This window comes from Oncorhynchus mykiss, chromosome 1 (assembly GCF_057628025.1).
Source record: "Oncorhynchus mykiss isolate SJ-2025 chromosome 1, ASM5762802v1, whole genome shotgun sequence".
In the NCBI taxonomy this organism is placed as follows: Eukaryota; Metazoa; Chordata; class Actinopteri; order Salmoniformes; family Salmonidae; genus Oncorhynchus; species Oncorhynchus mykiss.
This window is the reverse complement of record NC_143022.1, coordinates 54,512,112-54,532,500: the sequence shown is the minus strand read 5'-3', so window position 1 is coordinate 54,532,500 and position 20,389 is coordinate 54,512,112. Positions and strand designations below refer to the sequence as shown.

At 44.2% G+C, this 20,389-nt stretch overlaps 1 protein-coding gene across 4 annotated transcripts in view; it reads right to left on the bottom strand.

The window, feature by feature from the left end:
* Positions 1-20,090, bottom strand: part of LOC110524698 (dynamin-1-like protein) — a 21,184-nt gene extending 1,094 nt beyond the window's left edge. The window contains exons 1-18 of one of the 4 annotated variants that reach the window (XM_021604580.3): positions 19,860-20,090; positions 16,768-16,912; positions 13,992-14,038; positions 12,929-13,000; positions 12,735-12,821; positions 12,280-12,442; positions 11,661-11,781; positions 10,092-10,223; positions 8,548-8,754; positions 6,702-6,822; positions 3,896-4,051; positions 3,677-3,766; positions 3,476-3,568; positions 3,307-3,360; positions 2,984-3,055; positions 2,069-2,230; positions 1,348-1,457; positions 960-1,119 (exon numbers count right to left, since the gene is read on the bottom strand). In XM_021604580.3, coding sequence (XP_021460255.1) covers positions 960-1,119; positions 1,348-1,457; positions 2,069-2,230; positions 2,984-3,055; positions 3,307-3,360; positions 3,476-3,568; positions 3,677-3,766; positions 3,896-4,051; positions 6,702-6,822; positions 8,548-8,754; positions 10,092-10,223; positions 11,661-11,781; positions 12,280-12,442; positions 12,735-12,821; positions 12,929-13,000; positions 13,992-14,038; positions 16,768-16,912; positions 19,860-19,961 — 2,094 coding nt within the window. In that variant the 5' untranslated portion in view covers positions 19,962-20,090. Of the gene's footprint in view, positions 1-959; positions 1,120-1,347; positions 1,458-2,068; positions 2,231-2,983; positions 3,056-3,306; positions 3,361-3,475; positions 3,569-3,676; positions 3,767-3,895; positions 4,052-6,701; positions 6,823-8,547; positions 8,755-10,091; positions 10,224-11,231; positions 11,782-12,279; positions 12,443-12,734; positions 12,822-12,928; positions 13,001-13,991; positions 14,039-16,767; positions 16,913-19,859 lie in introns of all 4 variants that reach the window. The other 3 variants (XM_090233843.1, XM_021604605.3, XM_090233851.1) reach the window with 3 other exon arrangements.
* Positions 20,091-20,389: the final 299 nt, after the last annotated feature.

The following is a 20,389-nucleotide window of genomic DNA, read 5'->3' as shown; positions in this document are numbered from 1 at the left end:
GCCTGCAGGAAGGGTACCACATGAGGGAGGAGGATGTCTTCCCTGTAACGCACAGCGTTGATTGCCTGCTGTGACACACCGCCCCAGACCATGACGGACCCTCCGCCCCCAAATCGATTCCGCTCCAGAGTACAGGCCTCAGTGTAACGCTCATTCATTCCTTCAACGATAAACGCGAATCCGACCATCACCCCTGGTGAGACAAAACCGAGACTCGTTAGTGAAGAGCACTTTTTTGCCTGTCCTGTCTGGTCCAGCGACAGTGGGTTTGTGCCCATAGGCAACGTTGTTGTCGGTGATGTCTGGTGAGGACCTGCTTTACAACAGGCCTACAAGCCCTCAGTCCAGCCTCTCTCAGACTATTGCGGACAGTCTGAGCACTGATGGAGGGATTGTGCGTTCCTGGTGTAACTCGGGCAGTTGTTGTTGCCATCCTGCTGGTGTGATGTTCGGATGTACCGATCCTGTGCAGGTGTTGTTACACGTGGTCTGCCACTGCGAGGACGATCAGCTGTCAGTCCTGTAGCGCCGTCTTAGGCGTCTCAAAGTATGGACATTGCCCTGACCACATCTGCAGTCCTCATGCCTCCTTGCAGCATGCCTAAGTCACGTTCACGCAGATGAGCAGGGACCCTGGGCATCTTTCTTTTGGTGTTTGTCAGTCAGTAGAAAGGCCTCTTTAGTGCCCTAAGTTTTCATAACTGTGACCTTAATTGCCTACCTTCTGTAAGCTGTTAGTGTCTTAATGACCGTTTCACAGGTGCATGTTCATTAATTGTTTATGGTTCGTTGAACAAGCATGGGAAACAGTGATTAAACCCTTTACAATGAAGATCTGTGAAGTTTTTTGGATTTTTACGAATTATCTTAGAAAGACAGGATCCTGAAAAAGGGACGTTTCTTTTTTTGTTGAGTTTAGATACAAATAGTATGCGTGCGCGCACACACACACACATTACCTTGAGCATGTCTGCAGCCTCATTGCGTCTCTGGGCCATGTCTTCAGACTCAGTGAGCAGGTCATCTAACAGACCTGCCTTATACAGCTGACCCACCAGCTCACTCTGCAGGCTGTCTTTCACATGGTTCACTAAGAAGTGCATCACCGCCTTGGGCACGCTGCAGGGAGGAGCGCAAAGGGAGAGAGAAGTATTGAAAGGGTGGATGAGAGAAAGTGTGAGATTGAGAAAAAAAAAATTGGGACTCAAGTGCAGGAAACAACAGATCTTTAAGCAATCGAGATGGCGCCAAGTAGAAAGGAGAATGAAACACAGAAACTATTGTAACATCGTACAGAAACCACAGGAGAGGGAGTCTAACAGTAAGTAAAGCAGAGCAGCACCATACCTGTCCTGGATGTTTTTCCTGACGATGAGGAAGTAGGACTTGATGAGTCTCTCGATGACCTCACAGTCCCTCTGCTCTCGAGAAGACAGCTTCCTGGAAACGGGAACAGGCTGGGGGATACACAGAGTCAAACAGACCAATCACTTACGTGCTACTTCTCAGAGGTCATTAACATTGTGTTGCTATGGAACTTGTTTGGACTTCGAGCAGTAGCTAGTCCCATTCCATTCCTACCCCTCCTTGGCCATAACCCTTCAATGTTTGCAGATCTGAAGGTGCTGGATAGGCATAAGCAGAGAAGTATCCACCATATTAAATGGCTTACACGTCACAGTTCTGCTCATCTCTTGTGGACAGATCTACATCAACATAACCGGTACTCTAGAATTTGTCAGGAAGGAATAGAAGGCATGGGGTAACGAGCAGCAGTAGTTCCAGTGTTTTTCGTCACTGGTTATTTAGAGACGTTAAGATTTCGAAGGTTGTCATCTTTTGATTTTCGGACGGGGAGGAAACATTCGGCCCAAAACTTGCAGAGAGGGTGGAGCGCCTCGTTCTGGTCTACCATCTCCTATCACGTGTTGGACCCAGAACTTAATCGAGAAGCTGACTAATTACGTGAGACTTTAGTTTCGGGTTAACCAAGATCACAGTTCTGCAAACATCAAAAGGTATAGTGATAGAACCGGGACTGAGTATCTGACTAGAAGTGATTACCCACCACATCCAGCAGGTTGACTGCATGGCCCCTCTGAGGGCTGGCAGGGTTGGAGGTCTGGAGCATGGATCTATCTCCACCCATCCCCTCATCTCCCTTCTTCAGCATGCCCCTCCAGTTCCCTGTCCCTCCATCCTGATCCCCCTGGGGACCCCCACCTGCAGCCTAGAGACAAGGAAATAGACAGACTGGTTAGAGATCCTGTCTAGTGGTTTATTCAATGGTAAGGATTCATCCTTTACTTATACAGTTGTCTCCTTGAGATTAAAAATCTATTTTTACAAGAGAGAACTGTTCCAAGACCGCAACAATCAATATGCTCGTTAGAATTTATTCCCAAAGATGGAGCATGCTTGTGTCAGGGCTATTACATCACCTTAGGCTTGTATGATGTAACATCTACAGACTACACGGTCATGTCTGTAGATACATATACTGACTTTTTGGATTAAAAACGGCACTCTGACAGAGGCAGGGCCATATTGTACAAAAAGATCACTCCAGGACCCTTCCTCCGTATAGAAGCACACATGCCGGAAAGAGGTGTAAGATGGGAAATGTAATGACAGAATCAAAAGGTCATCCTCAGGGAGTGGAGTTAGTTAGGGTGGGGGCTCATCAATTTATTAAAACACATCTGTGGGACATTGAAGGGAAACAGATGAGGGGAATTCAGAATTGCGCCCTACACAAAGTAGGATCGTCTACAGGTTTGCAGAGGGGAGGATGAGGGTGGGTCAGTGGAAAGTCCATTGCAATTCAGTCAATTCAGGAAATCAACTGATATTTTAAGGAACTAATGAAAACAGGATTTTCAGTTAACTTCCAGAAATGAAATGGGCCCAAATCTTGGTTGAGGTAGGATTCAGGCAGGGGCCATGCAGGCATTGGGTGGGTGAGTGGCACACAGTGACACACCTTGGGTCCCTCTCCCTCGGGGGGAGGAAGCTCAGTGGGGGAGAGAGACTGACCACCTGGGCCCTTAAAGGACTAGAGAGAGAGAGAGAGAGAGGAGGAAGAGTGGACAGAGTTGGAAAGAGGACCTAAAAAGCCAGCAACAGAAGAAACCCTTTACTGAATGAGCTGCGACAGTCTGGTGTGGAATCAAAACAACATATGGCTTATATCTCTTCTGTAAAAAGGCAGAAATCTTCACTTGGCGCAGTAAAGAAACAGTCTTTGTAGCAATTCAACAAATCAAAAGCACAATGAAAGAGGGAGAGTCTTGTGTGTTCTGTTACCTTTTCCCTGGGAACCGAGGACGGAAGCTCTCTCATTCTGTTGCGTCTCTGTTCCTAGGAGACAACCATTACTACTGATTAACAACGCAGTTACAACACTTCTTGTGTTTTATAAGAAAGTTAGAAAACACAGAATGAAGTTATTTCTAAAGCTGTGAATGTTTCTTACCTCTATGTTGTTGTTCATGAGGCCACAGGCATCAGCAAAGTCAGGGTGCTTGGTGTTAATGTATGCCAACTCTATGGCCACCAGGTTGTGAACCTGAGGAGGAGTTGGAATGAGTACACTAAAGATAAGCAAACGCACTACAAGTGGAGCAGAGAACATTCAAGAAGAATCCATTTGAAATGCAGTGGAAAAACGTCTCACCATCTCATTGGTGACCGGTAACCGTTTCCTGAGGAGGGACGTGACCACTTCTACTATGGCATCGTGGAGCTTTGGAAACCTCAACAGCTCCTGGAGAGAGAGAGAACACTCATCAGTGACTGTGGCCAGATGTCAAGTCATAGCAAGTGTTGTTGATGTGAATGTGTGTATGAACAGGCTACCTGGGTGCTGCAGTTGCTGTGTGTGTGTCTAGTCTACCTGTGTGCTGTAGTTGGAGCAGTGTTGGATGATCCTCTGCATCTCCTCGTGGACCAGCTCTACACAGCGCAGACTGGGATCCTCTAGTCTCTTTACCTGTCTCTTCACAAGCAGCTCAAACGACACCTCGGGCACAAACAGGGCAGGCCGCGGGCCCTACACACACAGACATGAGACTACATTACCCAACAGCTGCGCTGGCTAACAACCCGCAACTCATCTCAACTCACAATAAATCCGTGCTGCTGCTCCAGTTTCAACTGTTCTGCCTGCGGCTATGGAACCCTGACCTGTTCACCGGACGTGCTACCTGTCTCAGACATGCTGTTTTCAACTCTCTAGAGACAGCAGGAGTGGTAGAGTTACTGTCAATGATCGGCTATGAAAAGCCAACTGACATGTACTCCTGAGGTGCTGACCTGTTGCACCCTTGACAACCACTGTGATTATTATTTGACCATGCTGGTCATTTATGAACATTTGAACATCTTGGCCATGTTCTGTTATAATCTCCACTCGGCACAGCCAGAAGAGGACTGGCCACCCCTCATAGCCTGGTTCCTCTCTAGGTTTCTTCTTAGGTTTTGGCCTTTCTAGGGAGTTTTTCCTAGCCACCGTGCTTCTACACCTGCATTGCTTGCTGTTTGGAGTTTTAGGCTGGGTTTCTGTACAGCACTTTGAGATATCAGCTGATGTAAGAAGGGCTATATAAATACATTTGATCATTCTGCTCTGCAAACAAACATTTTTATTTATTTAACTAGGCAAGTCAGTTAAGAACAAATTCTTACTTACAATGACGTCCTAGGAACAGTGGGTTAACGGCCTTGTTCAGGGGCAGAATGACAGATTTTTACCGTGTCAGTTCGGGGATTCGATCTTGCAACCTATTGTTTACTGGCCCAACGCTCTAACCACTAAACTACCTGCCGTCCAATACAGCTACAGTCGTATGAAAAAGTTTGGGCACCCCTCTGAGGCTGCATAATCATGTACTCTGTCGTCACAGAAAATGATCGCAGTGGCATGCCATTCATTTTCTAATAAAAGCTGAGTACTGGGGTATTGTCCAGACAAAGATTTTTAGTGTAGCAATATTAAGTTGTATGAAATTAAATGAGATGTGAAAAATAGGCTATGCAAAAATGTGGGCACCCATGTCATTCTGTTGATTTGAATACCTGTAACTACTTAGCACTGATTAATTGGAACACACAATTGGTTTGGTGAGCTCATTAAGCCTTGAACTTCATAGACAAGTGCATCCAATCATGAGAAAAAGGTATTTAAGGTGGCCAATTGCAAGTTGTTGTTCTCTTTGACTCTCCTCTGAAGAGTGGCAACATGGGGGCCTCAAAACAACTCTCAAATGACCTGAAAACAAAGATTGTTCAACATTATGGTTTAGAGGAAAGCTACAAAAAGCTATCGCTGAGATTTAAGCTGTCAGTGTCCACTGTGAGGAACATAGTGAGAAAATGGAAGACCACAGGCACAGTTCTTGTTAAGGCCAGAAGTGGCAGGCCAAGTAAAATATCGGAGAGGCGAAGGATGGTGAGAACGGTCAAAAACAGCCCACAGGCCACCTCCAAAGACCTACAACATCATCTTGCTGCAGATGGTGTCACTGTGCATCGTTCAACAATACAGCGCTCTTTGCACAAGGAGAAGCTGTATGGAAGAGTGATGCGGAAGAAGCCTTTTCTGCACACACGCCACAAACAGAGTCGCTTGAGGTATGCAAACGCACATTTGGACAAGCCAACTTCATTTTGGAATAAGGTGCTGTGGACTGATGAAAAACAAAGGACGTTATGCATGGCGGCAAAAGAACACAGCGTTCCAAGAAAAACACTTGCTACCCACAGTAAAATTTGGTGGGGGTTCCATCATGCTGTGGGGCTGTGTGGCCAGTGGCGGTACTGGGAATCTTGTTAAAGTTCAGGGTGGCATGGATTCCACTCAATATCAACAGATTCTTGGGAAAATTTTGAAGAAGTTACACCGGGGCTGGATATTTCAACAAGACAACGACTCAAAACACTGCTCAAAATCTACCCAGGCATTTATTTAGGAACAAGTGCAATGTTCTGGAATGGCCATCCCAGTCCCCAGACCTGAATATCATTGAGAATCTGTGGGATGATTTGAAGCGGGCTGTCCATGCTCGGCAACCATCAAACCTAACTCAACTGGAGATGTTTTGTAAGGAAGAATGGTCCAAAATACCTTCATCCAGAATCCAGACACTCATTAGAGGCTATGGGAAGCATCTAGATGCTGTTATTTTAGCAAAAGGAGGCTCTACTAAATATTGATGTGATTTTTCTATTGGGGTGCCCAAATTTATGCACCCGTCTAATTTTGTTTTGATGCATATTGCACATTTTCTGTTAATCCAATAAACCTAATTTCACTACTGAAATATTACTGTGTCCATCAGTTATTTGATAGATCAAAATGAAATTACTGATCCAATCACCCAATTATTTATAAATGGAAATCATGGAAATTGTCAGGGGTGTCCAAACTTGTTCATACGACTGTAAATATGAGTCTGTATAGATAAACATACTGAACAAAAATATAAAACATGTAACAATTAATGATTTTACCGAGTTACAGTTCATGAAAAGGAAATAAATGTGTTAGGCTCTAATCTATGGATTTCACATGACTGGGCATAGGCCCAACCACTGGGGAGCCAGGCCCAGGCGATTAGAATTTACCAACACTTTACATGTTGCGTTTATATTTTTGTTCAGTTTAGTAGCGCACAATACAGTATATAGCATTGCACACTCACCGTAGCATTCCTAATAGCTGTTAGCACGTCTATGGTGGTCAGACCTCCTAGTGGGTCCACAGACTCCAGCGTCCGACCAAAAGTCTCATGGAAAATATAACAGATTCGCGCTCCGCCACACCTGAAAGAGAATGGTCCACTGTTACATATACAAGCAACAAAATGTTTAAAATTTGTGATCAACGTATTAGCCTAGTTAATTTAGCCCATGTAATCTACCCACTACACTGCAAAAGCGTCAAATTGGTTGACTTGTGATGCTATACTTGTATGCCCCCTTCTGGTATCTAGAGATACAAGGATGTTTGAAAAAGGTTCTCCATCCTTCCCATCTATCTCTTCAAATAAATGTGGAAAAAATAACACACAGTGGGGAGAACAAGTATTTGATAACCTGCAAAATCGGCAGTGTTTCCTACTTACAAAGCATGTAGAGGTCTGTATTTTTATCATAGGTACACTTCAACTGTGAGAGACGGAATCTAAAACAAAAATCCAGAAAATCACATTGTATGATTTTTAGTAATTAATTTGCATTTTATTGCATGACATAAGTATTTGATACATCAGAAAAGCAGAACTTAATATTTGGTACAGAAACCTTTGTTTGCAATTACAGAGATCATACGTTTCCTGTAGTGCTTGACCAGGTTTGCACACACTGCAGCAGGGATTTTGGCCCACTCCTCCATACAGACCTTCTCCAGATCCTTCAGGTTTCGGGGCTGTCGCTGGGCAATACGGACTTTCAGCTCCCTCCAAAGATTTTCTATTGGGTTCAGGTCTGGAGACTGGCTAGGCCACTCCGGGACCTTGAGATGCTTCTTACGGAGCCACTCAGTTGCCCTGGCTGTGTGTTTCAGGTCGTTGTCATGCTGGAAGACCCAGCCACGACCCATCTTCAATGCTCTTACTGAGGGAAGGAGGTTGTTGGCCAAGATCTCGCGATACATGGCCCCATCCATCCTCCCCTCAATACGGTGCAGTCGTACTGTCCCCTTTGCAGAAAAGCATCCCCAAAGAATGACGTTTCCACCTTCATGCTTCACAGTTGGGATGGTGTTCTTGGGGTTGTACTCATCCTTCTTCCTCCAAACACGGCGAGTGGAGTTTAGACCAAAAAGCTCTAAAAAGTGTGTGGACAGGTGTCTTTTATACAGGTAACGAGTTCAAACAGGTGCAGTTAATACAGGTGATTTTCTGGAATTTTGTTTTAGATTCCGTCTCTCACAGTTGAAGTGTACCTATGATAAAAATTACAGACCTCTACATGCTTTGTAAGTAGGGAAAACCTGCAAAATCATCAGTGTATCAAATACTTGTTCTCCCCACTGTGTGTGTGTGTGTGTGTGTGTGTGTGTGTGTGTGTGTGTGTGTGTGTGTGTGTGTGTGTGTATATATATATATAAGGCCCAGTACAGTCAAAGATGTGATGTTCCTATATATTTGGTATGAGGCTGGAATAATACTGTGACATTTTGGAAATGATAATGCTTGTTAGTGTAAGAGCTGTTTGACAAGACCATCTGAAATGTCAGCTTGTTCAGTGGGATGGAGTTCAGGTCTTCCATGGTGACATCACCAGGTGGTAAATGAGTTAATAGACCAATAAGACAGAATTCCATACCTCTCTGCCAATATCAGCCAATTTTCCCCTCCCCACTCAGACCACTCCCAGAGTCCTAGCAAAAGTCTTGCCTGAGAAATTGCCCTCTGTTAAGAAGCAATTTTTAAAATGTATTTTTGACCATTTTAATTGAAAACAATAACTGAAAGGTACTTAATTGTTACCCAGAAATGATTTGATAGAGAAAAACAGCTGCATTGGAAAGAAGAAGTTACTCACAACTCGGTTGTCTCTATGTACTTGGCGGTGCCCTCGATGGTGTGGCAGTACTCTGCAGCAAACTTTGTGATGAGCTGGAGCAGTGTGGAGCTCTGGTCCTCTACAGGTTCACCATAGCTGCTCAGCAGGGACTGGTACTGGGCCGCCAGCACGTTGATACGAGTCTTTAGCTCCGGGAGACAGTCTCTGATGTGGTGCATCAACAATCTGGCAACAAGGAGACGAATGAGAAAGTAGAAAAGGCAACAGACAACATGAAAGTTGTTAGTTTCTAGAGTGACATTACACTCTAAAATCATAGTTGGCCAGATGTTTTCAAACCTCAAAAGTACTCTTCTGTTGAGGCCTTGTATGCCTAATATATCATTTCTTTCTCATTCCCAATGTTCCTTCTAAACTGCGCGCGTGCGTGCAGTAGCCCCAAGACTGCAGCGCAGAGGAAAGAAATCAGCCCACGGAGAAAAGCACGAGATTAGAAAGTTAAGTTCAGAGTTTTCCCTGTTAGTTAACACTATCAACGTTTCCCTGTACTGTGGCAATTGTGATCAAATCAATGCAAAATTAGCCACTTTCAATGCAACATAACGAAACAAAACCAACTATGCAAAATATTTTACAGTAGGCAGAACACTTCGAAGTAGGATACTGTTGCAGCACGACTTAGCCCGTACTCTGCACAGACCGGTGCGGCATAACCAAGCTGCATAGGTCTATATGCAAATAGACCATTGCCATATATGGATCTGTGCCATTTACTTTGAACTGAATTGTGTTTACAGGATGAGCGGTCGTGATCAGATGTGCTTGTTTTGAGATCAAAGCGAGAGCTGCATGTAGCCACGTGTGCACATTTTGTTCATATCCTTTGCTAGTTAGTGAGTTATTAGCCTAGTTATAGATCATTTGTAGTCAGCAATAGGGGCGTGATTGCTTCCTACAAGAGCACAAAACGTACATTTCTGGACATCTTTGAAAAGCGAGTCAGGTAAAATACTTTTTTTGTCTTAAAGGAGCATTGTATTTTGAGACAGGCTTGAATAAACTAAGTAGCATAATTTGTCAGAGTCTCTGTAATAAACGGTATGGGAATAATAATGCACTTTATTTTGTAAAGTGGTTTCTTGCATCAAACACAACAACAATTTCAGTCACCTCCTTGTCTGAAGGACAAGTGGATAAACAGGTTAATGTCAAGCCCTGTTTTTCAAAAGTTTAAAGGAATGTAGGCCGACATTGAACACCACACATTGGTTGCTACTGTAGGCTGATTGACAGAATAGCTATTTCTATGTTAAAATGTTATGGGATGGATTTTCTCCATTGTTTGTGATGGTAGGCCACTCTGACAGACCTACATTATGATCAAATAGCTACAATAGCCTACTTGGCCACTTAAAACAAACTTAATGCAGGTACAGACTCAGAGCTGACAGTAAATGCGTGCTGGAAGTCACACAGAATATTTACAAAATTCCAGTTTGCGCTAAAGCAGACCTGAAATTTGCTAAGTGCCCATTTTTTTGGGGAGGGAACATTGCTCATACCTGTTCAATGTTCTAGCCAGGTATTTGGTTCCGTTTCTGTTGGCGAGGGAGGGATACTTCTTCTGTAGGAAGGCATATTCATCACGGATGGCGTCGGCCACTGTCTTCTTATTGTTGATGTCCAACTGACTCCTGAAGAAAGTCGTAAAGGATAGGACTGTTTGAGTTATTTTACTACCTTTACTATCAGCACTTCATTCAGTCAGCCTATTGGGTCCACTGGTCCCACTCACACAGAACTGCCCTATGCCTTGACCTCTTTATCCCCTCCCTCTCCACATGACATACAGTGACTAGTGATGACAAGCTGCCCGCTCGACACCATCCCCACCTCCCTTCTCCAGACCATCTTTCCCATTCCTCATCCCTGACCACCAGTTTTCACTGGCAACTCCTCCTCAAGAAACCAACACTCGACCCGACGTAATTTAAAAAATAAATAAATACAGACCGGTATCCCATCTTTTCTTTCCAAAAAAACTTAAGCATGCCATCTCTCCAACTCCCTCGCATAACGATCTTCTTGACACTAACCACTCAGGCTTCAAGACGGGTCACTCAACCGAGACTGTTCTTCTCCGTGTCATGGAGACACTCTGCACTGCCAAAGCCGACTCTCTCTCCTTTGTTCTCCTCCTCCTAAAATCTATTCACTGCCTTTGACAGAGTGAACCATCTGATCCTCCTCTCCACCCTCTCGGGGCTGGGCGTCTCAGGCACTGCACACTCTTGGATTGCATCCTACCTGGCAAGCCGCTCCTACCAGATGATGTGGATAGGATCTTTGTCTACACCACATTGCTCTCACTACTGGTCTCCCCCAAGGCTCGGTTCTCCATATAGACACTCTACTCCGTCATATCCTCACATGGTCTCTCCTATCACTGCTATGCAGATGACACTCAACTGCTCCTTCCAAACTTCTGACACTCAGGTGGCGACACCATCTTGTTGAGCTTGAGATGCGAGCTACTTTTCCTCCCGTGGAAGACCTGCCCGTTCCAATTCTTTTCCATCACGGAGAGTGCAAATAACTTTGCCATGAGCATGGACAACACCATGTGGTTCTCTGCAAACATAAAAGCAGTGACTCTCTCCTGCATGTTTATCCTCTACAACATCCGTAGACTACTACCCTACCTCACACAGGAAGTGGCGCAGGTCCTAATCCAGGAACTTGTCATCTCCCATCTGGACTACTGCAACATGCTGTTGGCTCGGCTCTCCGCTAGTGCCATCAGACCCCTGCAACTTATCCAGAACTTTGAGGACAAATGTACCTACTATGACTGAGGTAATTATGTGGTTGTCCCACATAGCCATCTTAAGATGAATGCACTAACTAAGTCGCTCTGGATAAGAGAGCCTGCTAAATGACTCAAAAGTAAATGTACATAGTACAGTAAAAGAGAATCCTAACAGAACTTAAAGAATGCTGGCCCCTTTCCCATTTTGATCCTAAGTGACTGTTGGCTTCTAACACCCTTACATACTGGATTTTCCATAGGGCTGAACCCTTGCTATATGCAACATGCTAGAGACGGAAGATGATTGTGTTATGGTGCAGACCTGTTGACCACGCCAATGAGGCCAAGCTTAACAGGGATGACCCGGCCCATCAGAACGTCCATGGCATCGGTCCCAGCGTCCATCAGGTCCAGTTTGGTCACCACCGCTAACGTCCTCCTGCCTACACAGTGACACAAACCCCAGAACCCATAGTCAAAAGAAGCATATCAGAGTAGGGGTGTTAATCTAGGATGAGGTCCCCCCCTGTCCATAAACTCTTATGATCTGAAAGGCAGATCCTAGGTCGTCTACCTTACTCGGAGATGCTTTATGAATATGGGACCAGATCCACAGCCATGATAACTAAACCTTTCCACAGTTACCTCCAAATAGGGAAAGGAGTTTAGCCTATTACTAGAGGCTATAGTTTTCCTGGTCAAGTGAGATAATCAGGAAAAACTCCTGGGCCTACATCCAGGTAATCAAGAGTTTTGTGAGGCGATGTACGCCATGGCGTGTCTGACATAAGGATTAGAGGAAACAGTAGGTGACAGACCATTAAGGTTAACAGAGAGAGCAAGAGCGGTGGAGAGAGATGCAGAGACCAGCAGAGCGAGAGACAAACAAAAAAAAGAGAAAGAGACCTGAGTGAAGAAGAGAAAGAGATTGAGGTGTTTACCGTCGGGGTCGACCTCGCGGGCAACTTTGAGGGCCTCTGAGGTGGCCATGTCTGTGTTGGCCGCAGTCACAGCCAGGATGATAGAGTTGGGGTTAGAGATGTGTTTCACGATCAAGTCTTTGATCTGCAGCTCGATGTCTTTGGGCTGGTCTCCCACTGGGACCTGGGTAGAACATGCACACACACAATTAATTCCTGCCCATATCATAGTTCAAACCATACTTGGAGTTCTATCTCCCTCAATAAACTTGGAAAGAGAGGTGGTTCAGTGCATGAAAGATAGGTGATCTCAGTGCCTGGGATCGTAAGACTTGCGTTAGCTCTCAGAGCTAATGCCTAGGCGTTAGCGCAGACAGCTAAATAAGTATTGTGGTGGGCTCAAACCAACTCGATCACACTTGAGCAACTCAATTAGCTTTTATATTTTAAATAAAAACACCTTGCTTTGCGTGTACCTTTGTGATACCTGGCAGATCCACTAGTGTGAGGTTGACTACGTGAGGGGAGAAGATCTTCAGGTGAATGGGTTCATCAGTGATTCCCTGGAAGAAAACAAAGAAATGTCAGTTCAGCAGTTGGCAATGATAACGTCTGTTTGACATTGCTTAGGACTACCTTTGCATCAAATCATTTTTTATTGTTGGCATACCTTGTTATTGCCAGAAACTCTTTCTGTTTCAGCTTCGATCTCGAGCCTGATTTCATCGAAGTCTGTGTAGATCTAAAAACAACAAATACATGTTTATGGGTACTGCGCAGTATAACAAATGATTAAATTATGGTTTTATATAGCTGCATATGACAAATGTAAATGTGATTTACTATGATCTGGACCCAAAAACAAAAGACCACTACAGAAATCTAAATACAAACAAATATAATCATAAAGAAAGAAGAAAACATCCTCCATCACCCACCGCATCAACGCCATTTACAGAATAGCACATCACAAGGGTTTCTCTGTTCACGCATGGAGGACCTAAAGCACCAGAGCAAATTACTGTCTGCATACATCTCGACCGCATGTTCTGCCCTACTCCCTCATCTCGGCCGCATGTTCTGCCCTACTCCCTCATCTCGGCCGCATGTTCTGCCCTACTCCCTCATCTCGGCCGCATGTTCTGCCCTACTCCCTCATCTCGACCGCATGTTCTGCCCTACTCCCTCATCTCGACCGCATGTTCTGCCCTACTCCCTCATCTCGACCGCATGTTCTGCCCTACTCCCTCATCTCGACCGCATGTTCTGCCCTACTCCCTCATCTCGACCGCATGTTCTGCCCTACTCCCTCATCTTGACTGTATATTACACCCTATTCCCTCATCTCTACTTTATGCTCTGGGCCATTCCCTCTAGAAGACAGTACTACTGTACATCCTCCTGTGTCTTCTTTGCATTGCGACTGTGAAGGGGTGTGTGCCTGAGGTGATTAAAATAAGATTTCCTGTCAAACAAAGTTTCCAGACAAAGCTACAAAACCCATATAGGTTTTCCAGTGATCTTCTGTCAGTAAATCAATACATTGCTTTGCATGTATGCATGCCTATATCAGGTCAATCAAGTATTTAAGCTGCATGTCTATTTGTAGCAGTGAAAGGGCAGGGAACTCCACTGAGGTGAACAGATAGTTAGAGGTGCTTCGCTTTGTCAGCATCCTGCAGGCTTTGAACCAACACAGAAACTAGCTCTGAGGAATGGTTACCGAGACATACCTTGCTTTTGGTGTGTAGAAACTTGCCCCATTCCTCTCCATCGACGCCTATGGGAACATAAACAAGACAGTGTCATTCCCATTCCCCAGCCTGTCTGGCAGATGTCATTTGGAGTAGTACTTTAATGACCAGTGTTGTGATTATAGAGCAGGTCCCAATTCACTCCCTCCCCCTTTACCTTGGCTCTAACCCATGTTTGCATATCTGAAGGGTCTGGATAGACATTAAAAAGTGCAGTGGTGGAGCATCCACCAGATCAAGTACGTCTTACAGATCTGTAAAGAAAGGTTAGGGCCAGGGGAAGGGGAGTGAATTGGGACCGGCTGATACGGTCGGGTTGAGTTGTTCAGCTGGGATGGGAATACGTCCTGCAGGCCAATAACCCAGAGGTATAGGGCCAGAGATTTGAACAAACAATACAGTGAGAAATGTTGTTTGTCAATAAAAAATATGCCTGTGAGACAAGCCAAAGCATGGTTGGTGTGTTATGGGGAGCACAGGCATACGCTACTACCTAGCACCTTTGATAAACAACAACAGTTATTCTTTCAACTAATAAATCAATGTATTAGTTGGATTATTTAAACAAATAATTACCTACCAAACTAAGAAAACAAAATCAGCTGTTTGAGGACAGCTGATTTTCTTTGATTTGCCCTTAAAAAAGGTCATACTTAACTTTGTCAGAAATCATGTTGACACCGATCATGCATTCCGGAATAGTTTTTATTTTATACAGGATGTCCTTATTACAGACAATCAAATGTTTTGTCTGAAACACGAGACTGACCTTGTTGGGCTTGATTCGCTGAATCAAGTTAAGCCAAAGTTTGGCAGCTTAATCAAGGCTACAAAAACAATAGGCAGGATGGAAGGGGGGCAATATGAAAGGGATAGGCCTCGAGTAAGAAGCTGATGATCGAACACAGAGACAAAAGGCAAGGAGAAACAATGAAAAGGAGACCTTTGTAATAGCGCCCGTTTTTCCAGGCATTGGGGTCTGTGGTTCAGGAGAGATCAGATGACAGGTGAAAATGGTTAGCCGTTAGCCTAGCTGCTGCACCATGGCCATCTGCAGCAATGCAGTACTTTTTGGCCTGATCCATCCGGTGTGTGACTACTCCCAACAGCAGGGCACAGGCTTGGTTTTGTGTTCAAATGTCTTGGGATGACATTGACGATTGAGTAACATGACATTGCACGCTGTTTTGACTTAATGGCTCAGTAATAATATTCAGGAGCCTCTAGATATAACATGAGTAGAATCTAAGGGAAAGACTATTTATTTGTCTATACTTGCCATATTTACTGCAGTATATTAGCTAGCTATTATGGATACTAGCTGGAGAGTAGCTACTACTCAGACGGAGTGCTGCAGACTTGAATATATGCCCAGTTATCAACACACAGTGACAAAAAAACAGCAGACAGTCACAGAAGGACAACGTCTGACCTAGAGGGATTTCAACAGTCATCTAATGGCTGTAGACATGAGGGAGACAGGACGGGGAAGAGGGGTCTACAACATGTGACCTACACCGTGCAGCACAGCTCCCTGGGACTGCCATACAGAAGAAATGTCAGCCCAGAGAGAGAAACACAAGGTTGAACTTCATTCAACTTCTAGAGTTTTCCCTGTTAACGTTTCCCTTTGCTGTGGCGAATCAACGCAATATTAGCCACTTTCAATGCAACATACTGAAACAAAATGAACTATACACGACTTAGTACGCAAAACCAACTATGCAAGAGATTTTGTTGTAAACAGAACACATCGGAGTAGGATTCTATTGCATCGACACGCACGACTCAGCCCGTACTCTACACAGAGCGGTGCGGCATAACCAGTCAGAGCTGCAGTCGGCCTATATGTAAATAGACCATTGCCATATATGGATCTGTGCCATTTACTTTGAACAGGACTGTGTTTACAGCATGAGCAGTCATGAGCAGATGTGTTTGTTTTGAGATCAAAGCAAGAGCTGCATGTAGCTATTTTGTTCATATCCTTTGCAATTTAATGAATTATTAGCCCAGTGATAATTTGTAGTCAACGATACAAGAGCACAAAACGTACATTTCTGGACTTCTTTGAAAAGCGAGTCTGGTAAAGAGCTTTTTTTTGTTGTCTTAAATGGGCAGTGTTGTATTTTGAGACATACTTGAATAAGCTACGTAGCCAATAGGCAGAGGGTAGAAAAATGTGTCTGATTCTCTGTAATAATGGGATGGGAATAATAATACATTTTATTTTGTTAAGTGGTTTCTTGCGTCAAACACCACAACATTTTCAGTCACATGGATAAACAGGTAATGTTAAGCCCTGCATGCGTTTTTCAAAAGTTTAATGGAGTCTAGGCCTACATTGAACACCACACATAGGTTGCTACTGTAGGCTGATTGATAGAACAGCTATTTCTATGTTAAAATGTTATGGGATGAATTTTCTCCATTGCCTACATTATGATCAAATACCTACAGTAGCCTACTTGGACACTGTTAAAACTAACTTAAAGTGGGTACAGCCTCAGTGTTCACAGTAAACGCGAGCTGGAAGTTGCAAAGAATTTTACTAATGTTCAAGTTTTCACTCAGCAGAGGTACAGAGGCATCTTTTTCAAAAACTTTGGTTGGAGGATTCCCTTGCAGAATTAGAAGGGAATAGCCTAAGCAGAGGAGGGCTCCTCCAACCAGGGTTTCTGAAAACCTGGGAACTTTGGGGAAATTCGCAGAATTTTGCAACCCTAAAGCAGTGATAGTGTTGTGTTCACAGTACCATTCTCCTCGCTGGTCTTCCTGCGGTCCTCTGGGTCCACGTGGACCAGCTGGAGGATGAGGGGTCGACGGGTGACAACACCAGTACCACGGGGCAGAAGGTCTCTGCCCACCAGAGCCTCTAGCACCGAACTCTTCCCACTGCTCTGGAGACAGAAACACATAGCATGCTCACCTACAGAGTGAAAGTAGAAGTGAGCTAGTAGTCAACAACATCGCTTACAAAACTAAAGTTCAAATGACTCATCACAAGTCCATGACTCATCACAAGTCAAATCGTTCCACAACATTTGAACCTACCCGATCTCACCTCAGCTGCGCCTGGATACAGTTGACCTAATTTAGCTTGGGCTCGATTCATGTGTGGCAATTATAGAACTGACAGGGTCAAGGATTTTTCAAAAGATCCCCTCTGTGTGAATATGTCCTTTTGAACAGCACTAATGAATACCGAGACAAGAGCAGACACACACTTGGCACCTCCAAGGGGTTGCCTTCCTGTCGCCATGGCACCTTCAGTTCAGATGGTTGCCAAAGGGCTGAGACAGTGACCAAGAAGGTGACAGACCAGTGAAGGTGTCAGCGAGGATGCCATGCTACTGTAAACCTATCAGGTAACGCCTAGGCCAACAAGAGCTGTGTGTGGAGAGAAGAGTACAGGTGTAGCCTATATGATGATAATAATAATTCATTGGATTTATAGAGCTTTTCTACCAACTGAGGAACTCAAAGCACTTTACACAGTAGGGGGAACCTCGTCTCATCCACCACCAATGTGTGGCACCCACCTGGGTGATGCAGGGCGACCACCTTTGTGCCAGAATGCTCACCACACAAGCTATTAGATGGAGAGGTGGAGTGATATGCATGCCAATTAGGAATAAGGGAGATGATTAGGTGGCTATGACACCGGGGTTAACATCCCTACTCTTACGATATGTGCCATGGGATTTTGAAATGATCAGAGTCAGGACACCCGTTTAACATCACATCCGAAAGACGGCACCCTACGCAGTGCAACGTCCCCTTCACTGCCTTGGGGCATTGGGATCTCTATCCTTAGACCAGATGGAAGAGTGCCCCCTAGTCAGGGTTTCTGTTAAGAGAATTTGGCACCAGACAACGTGATGGGCAACATTTAAAATGACCTGACATCAATTTGCATTCGGTGTGTAACACATTAGGGCATCTACCCAAGGTGCTCAAAAATCACATGTAGATACCAACATGACAGGTTTGGAGAAAAAAAAACATTGCGTCTAAATCCCCGGTATAAATCATAAATGAATATATAATTTAAGAAAATACATTTAGCCTAGAAGAACAAGACCCCTACACAGTAATACAACTTCAAAATATATTAGTATAATATAATTCGCGAACAACCTGTCCTATAGGAAATTTGTATGAAATGTTTTATTAATAAATAACATCTGTTTTCAAATACAATCTAGAACTCTCTAATTTAAAATGTAGCATAGGCATGAGCATTTTAATTAGGTGTAATAACTAAACATGGCGGCCCCACTCCCGCTGCAATTCAGCAGTGGAAAGAGGACACTAGGTAGCCACAAAATTAAGAAATTATAAAACTGATGTTGGACAATAAAATTACATCTGTAAATAAACTACATTTGTGAAGGCTGGTTCATTGAGAGAAAGCTTATTTTACAACGCTCCTGTGAAACGAGGCCCGCGCCATGCATTCCATGAAAGCACTTGTTTCCAAAACTCAAATGAAGGAGGCTGTAATTTGCCTCTAATTTACTTGCGTTTGGGGCAGACCTTGGCCTGCTCAAAATGAGCCGCTGCTGTTGGGAAGTCAAAACTGTCCAACTACTTGGAGCAGCTTGCGATGTGCTCCTTGGAGCCTCATTCCTTTGTCCTCAGGAAGGTACAATTTTGAGGCAATCTTTACTCTGTTGGCAGGCACACTGGACACGGGGTACACTTAGCTGAAGTCCCTTACATGCTGACCAGACCGCTCATCCTCCTGCGCATGTTGATTTTGTCCACCCACATGCAATCAGGACACGCAGGTTGAAATATCAAAACGAACTCTGAAAGGAACTATATTAATTTGGGGACAGGTGGTAAAAGCATTAAACATTGAAAGGTGAATCACCCACGTGGGTATATGCTCCTAAAAACCAATGTGATGGGAGAGGCGGGACTTGCAGCACATCAAGCATCACAAATAGAACCAAGTCCTATTTTTGCCTCTGGCTACGCAGATGCCTGTTGATAGGCGCGAGCAGTGTTGGTGCAATGATTGAATAATATGTGTACATTTATTTTGCAACGCTTGCGCAGGCGGTGTGGTCAGCATGGTACATTCAATCATTGCACCCACATTGCTCGTGCGTCTGTTTAGCCAGTTGGTAAAATAGAACTTGGTTTTATTTGTGGGCATGATGCGCTGCAAATCGCCTCATTGGTTTTTAGCTGCATATACCCACGTGCCATCTCCTCATTGTTTTTTGGGAGCATATACCACATGGGTGAATGGAAGCTGAACTGAGGTCCAGACTCCAGTCCAGTTGGTGGTGGTAATGCACCAGTTGGTTGCCAACTGAAATATATGAATGATAATTCAAGCAATAAGAAAGGGGAGGGATGTCTTGGAAGAATTCATTGATGTTTTCATTCATCAAAACCACTGAAGTCTTCAAAGGCTAGGAGGGGGATACCAGTGTAAACAACTCAGTAAATGTGCAGTACGTACATGTAGAGAGACATGTGATGCCATTACATTTCAATGGCACCTTCTGCTGAGCACAGCTGTTTTAACATTACACAGGGCTAACGTTAGCCGGGTTCCACTGCCTGTCAAATTCGCTATAACCAACTAGTTAGCAGGTCATGATTCATAGCCACTAGCCAAGCTAACTATCTAGCTGCATAACTAAGTTGCTACAGCTAAGGTAACAATAGTAACGTTAGCTAACCTTTCCTCGAAAACACAGTACAGGTACATGTCCATGTACTATGAAATATCTCGAAGTGGAACTGCGTGATAAAGACAACAGTAGCTAACCTTAAGGGAATGAAACGAGGTGACGGGATGCTAGTTAGCTGGCCAGCGATTCTTACCTGCGTTCCAACAACAGCAATCTGCGGTAGCTGGATAATGTCTGCGCCAACTGTATTAAACACATCTTGTAATTTATTTATGACAGGGATAAGGGCCTCCATGGCTCTGAAAATGTAGTACCTGTCAAATAAACGACCTAACTAGCCTGCTAAACACAGGCACAAAGTCATCCAACGTCCCTCACACTGCCACCTTTTACCCGGGCCAGAAAACTGCGCACAAAATAATTCAGCCTTGCATTATGGGACTTTGAGTTTAAAAAAAACATATGTTATATTTAATTATATTTAAGTTAACTAGGCAGGTCAGTTAATTAAGAACAAATTATTCTTATTTACAATGACGTCCTACCAAAAGGCCAAAATATATATACATATTAAAATAGGACAGAACACACATCACGACAAGATATACAACACTACGTAAAGAGAGACCTAAAAACGACAACATGGCATGGTAGTAACACAACAACAACATGTTAGCAGCACAAAACACGGTACAAACATTATTGGGTACGGACTACAGCACA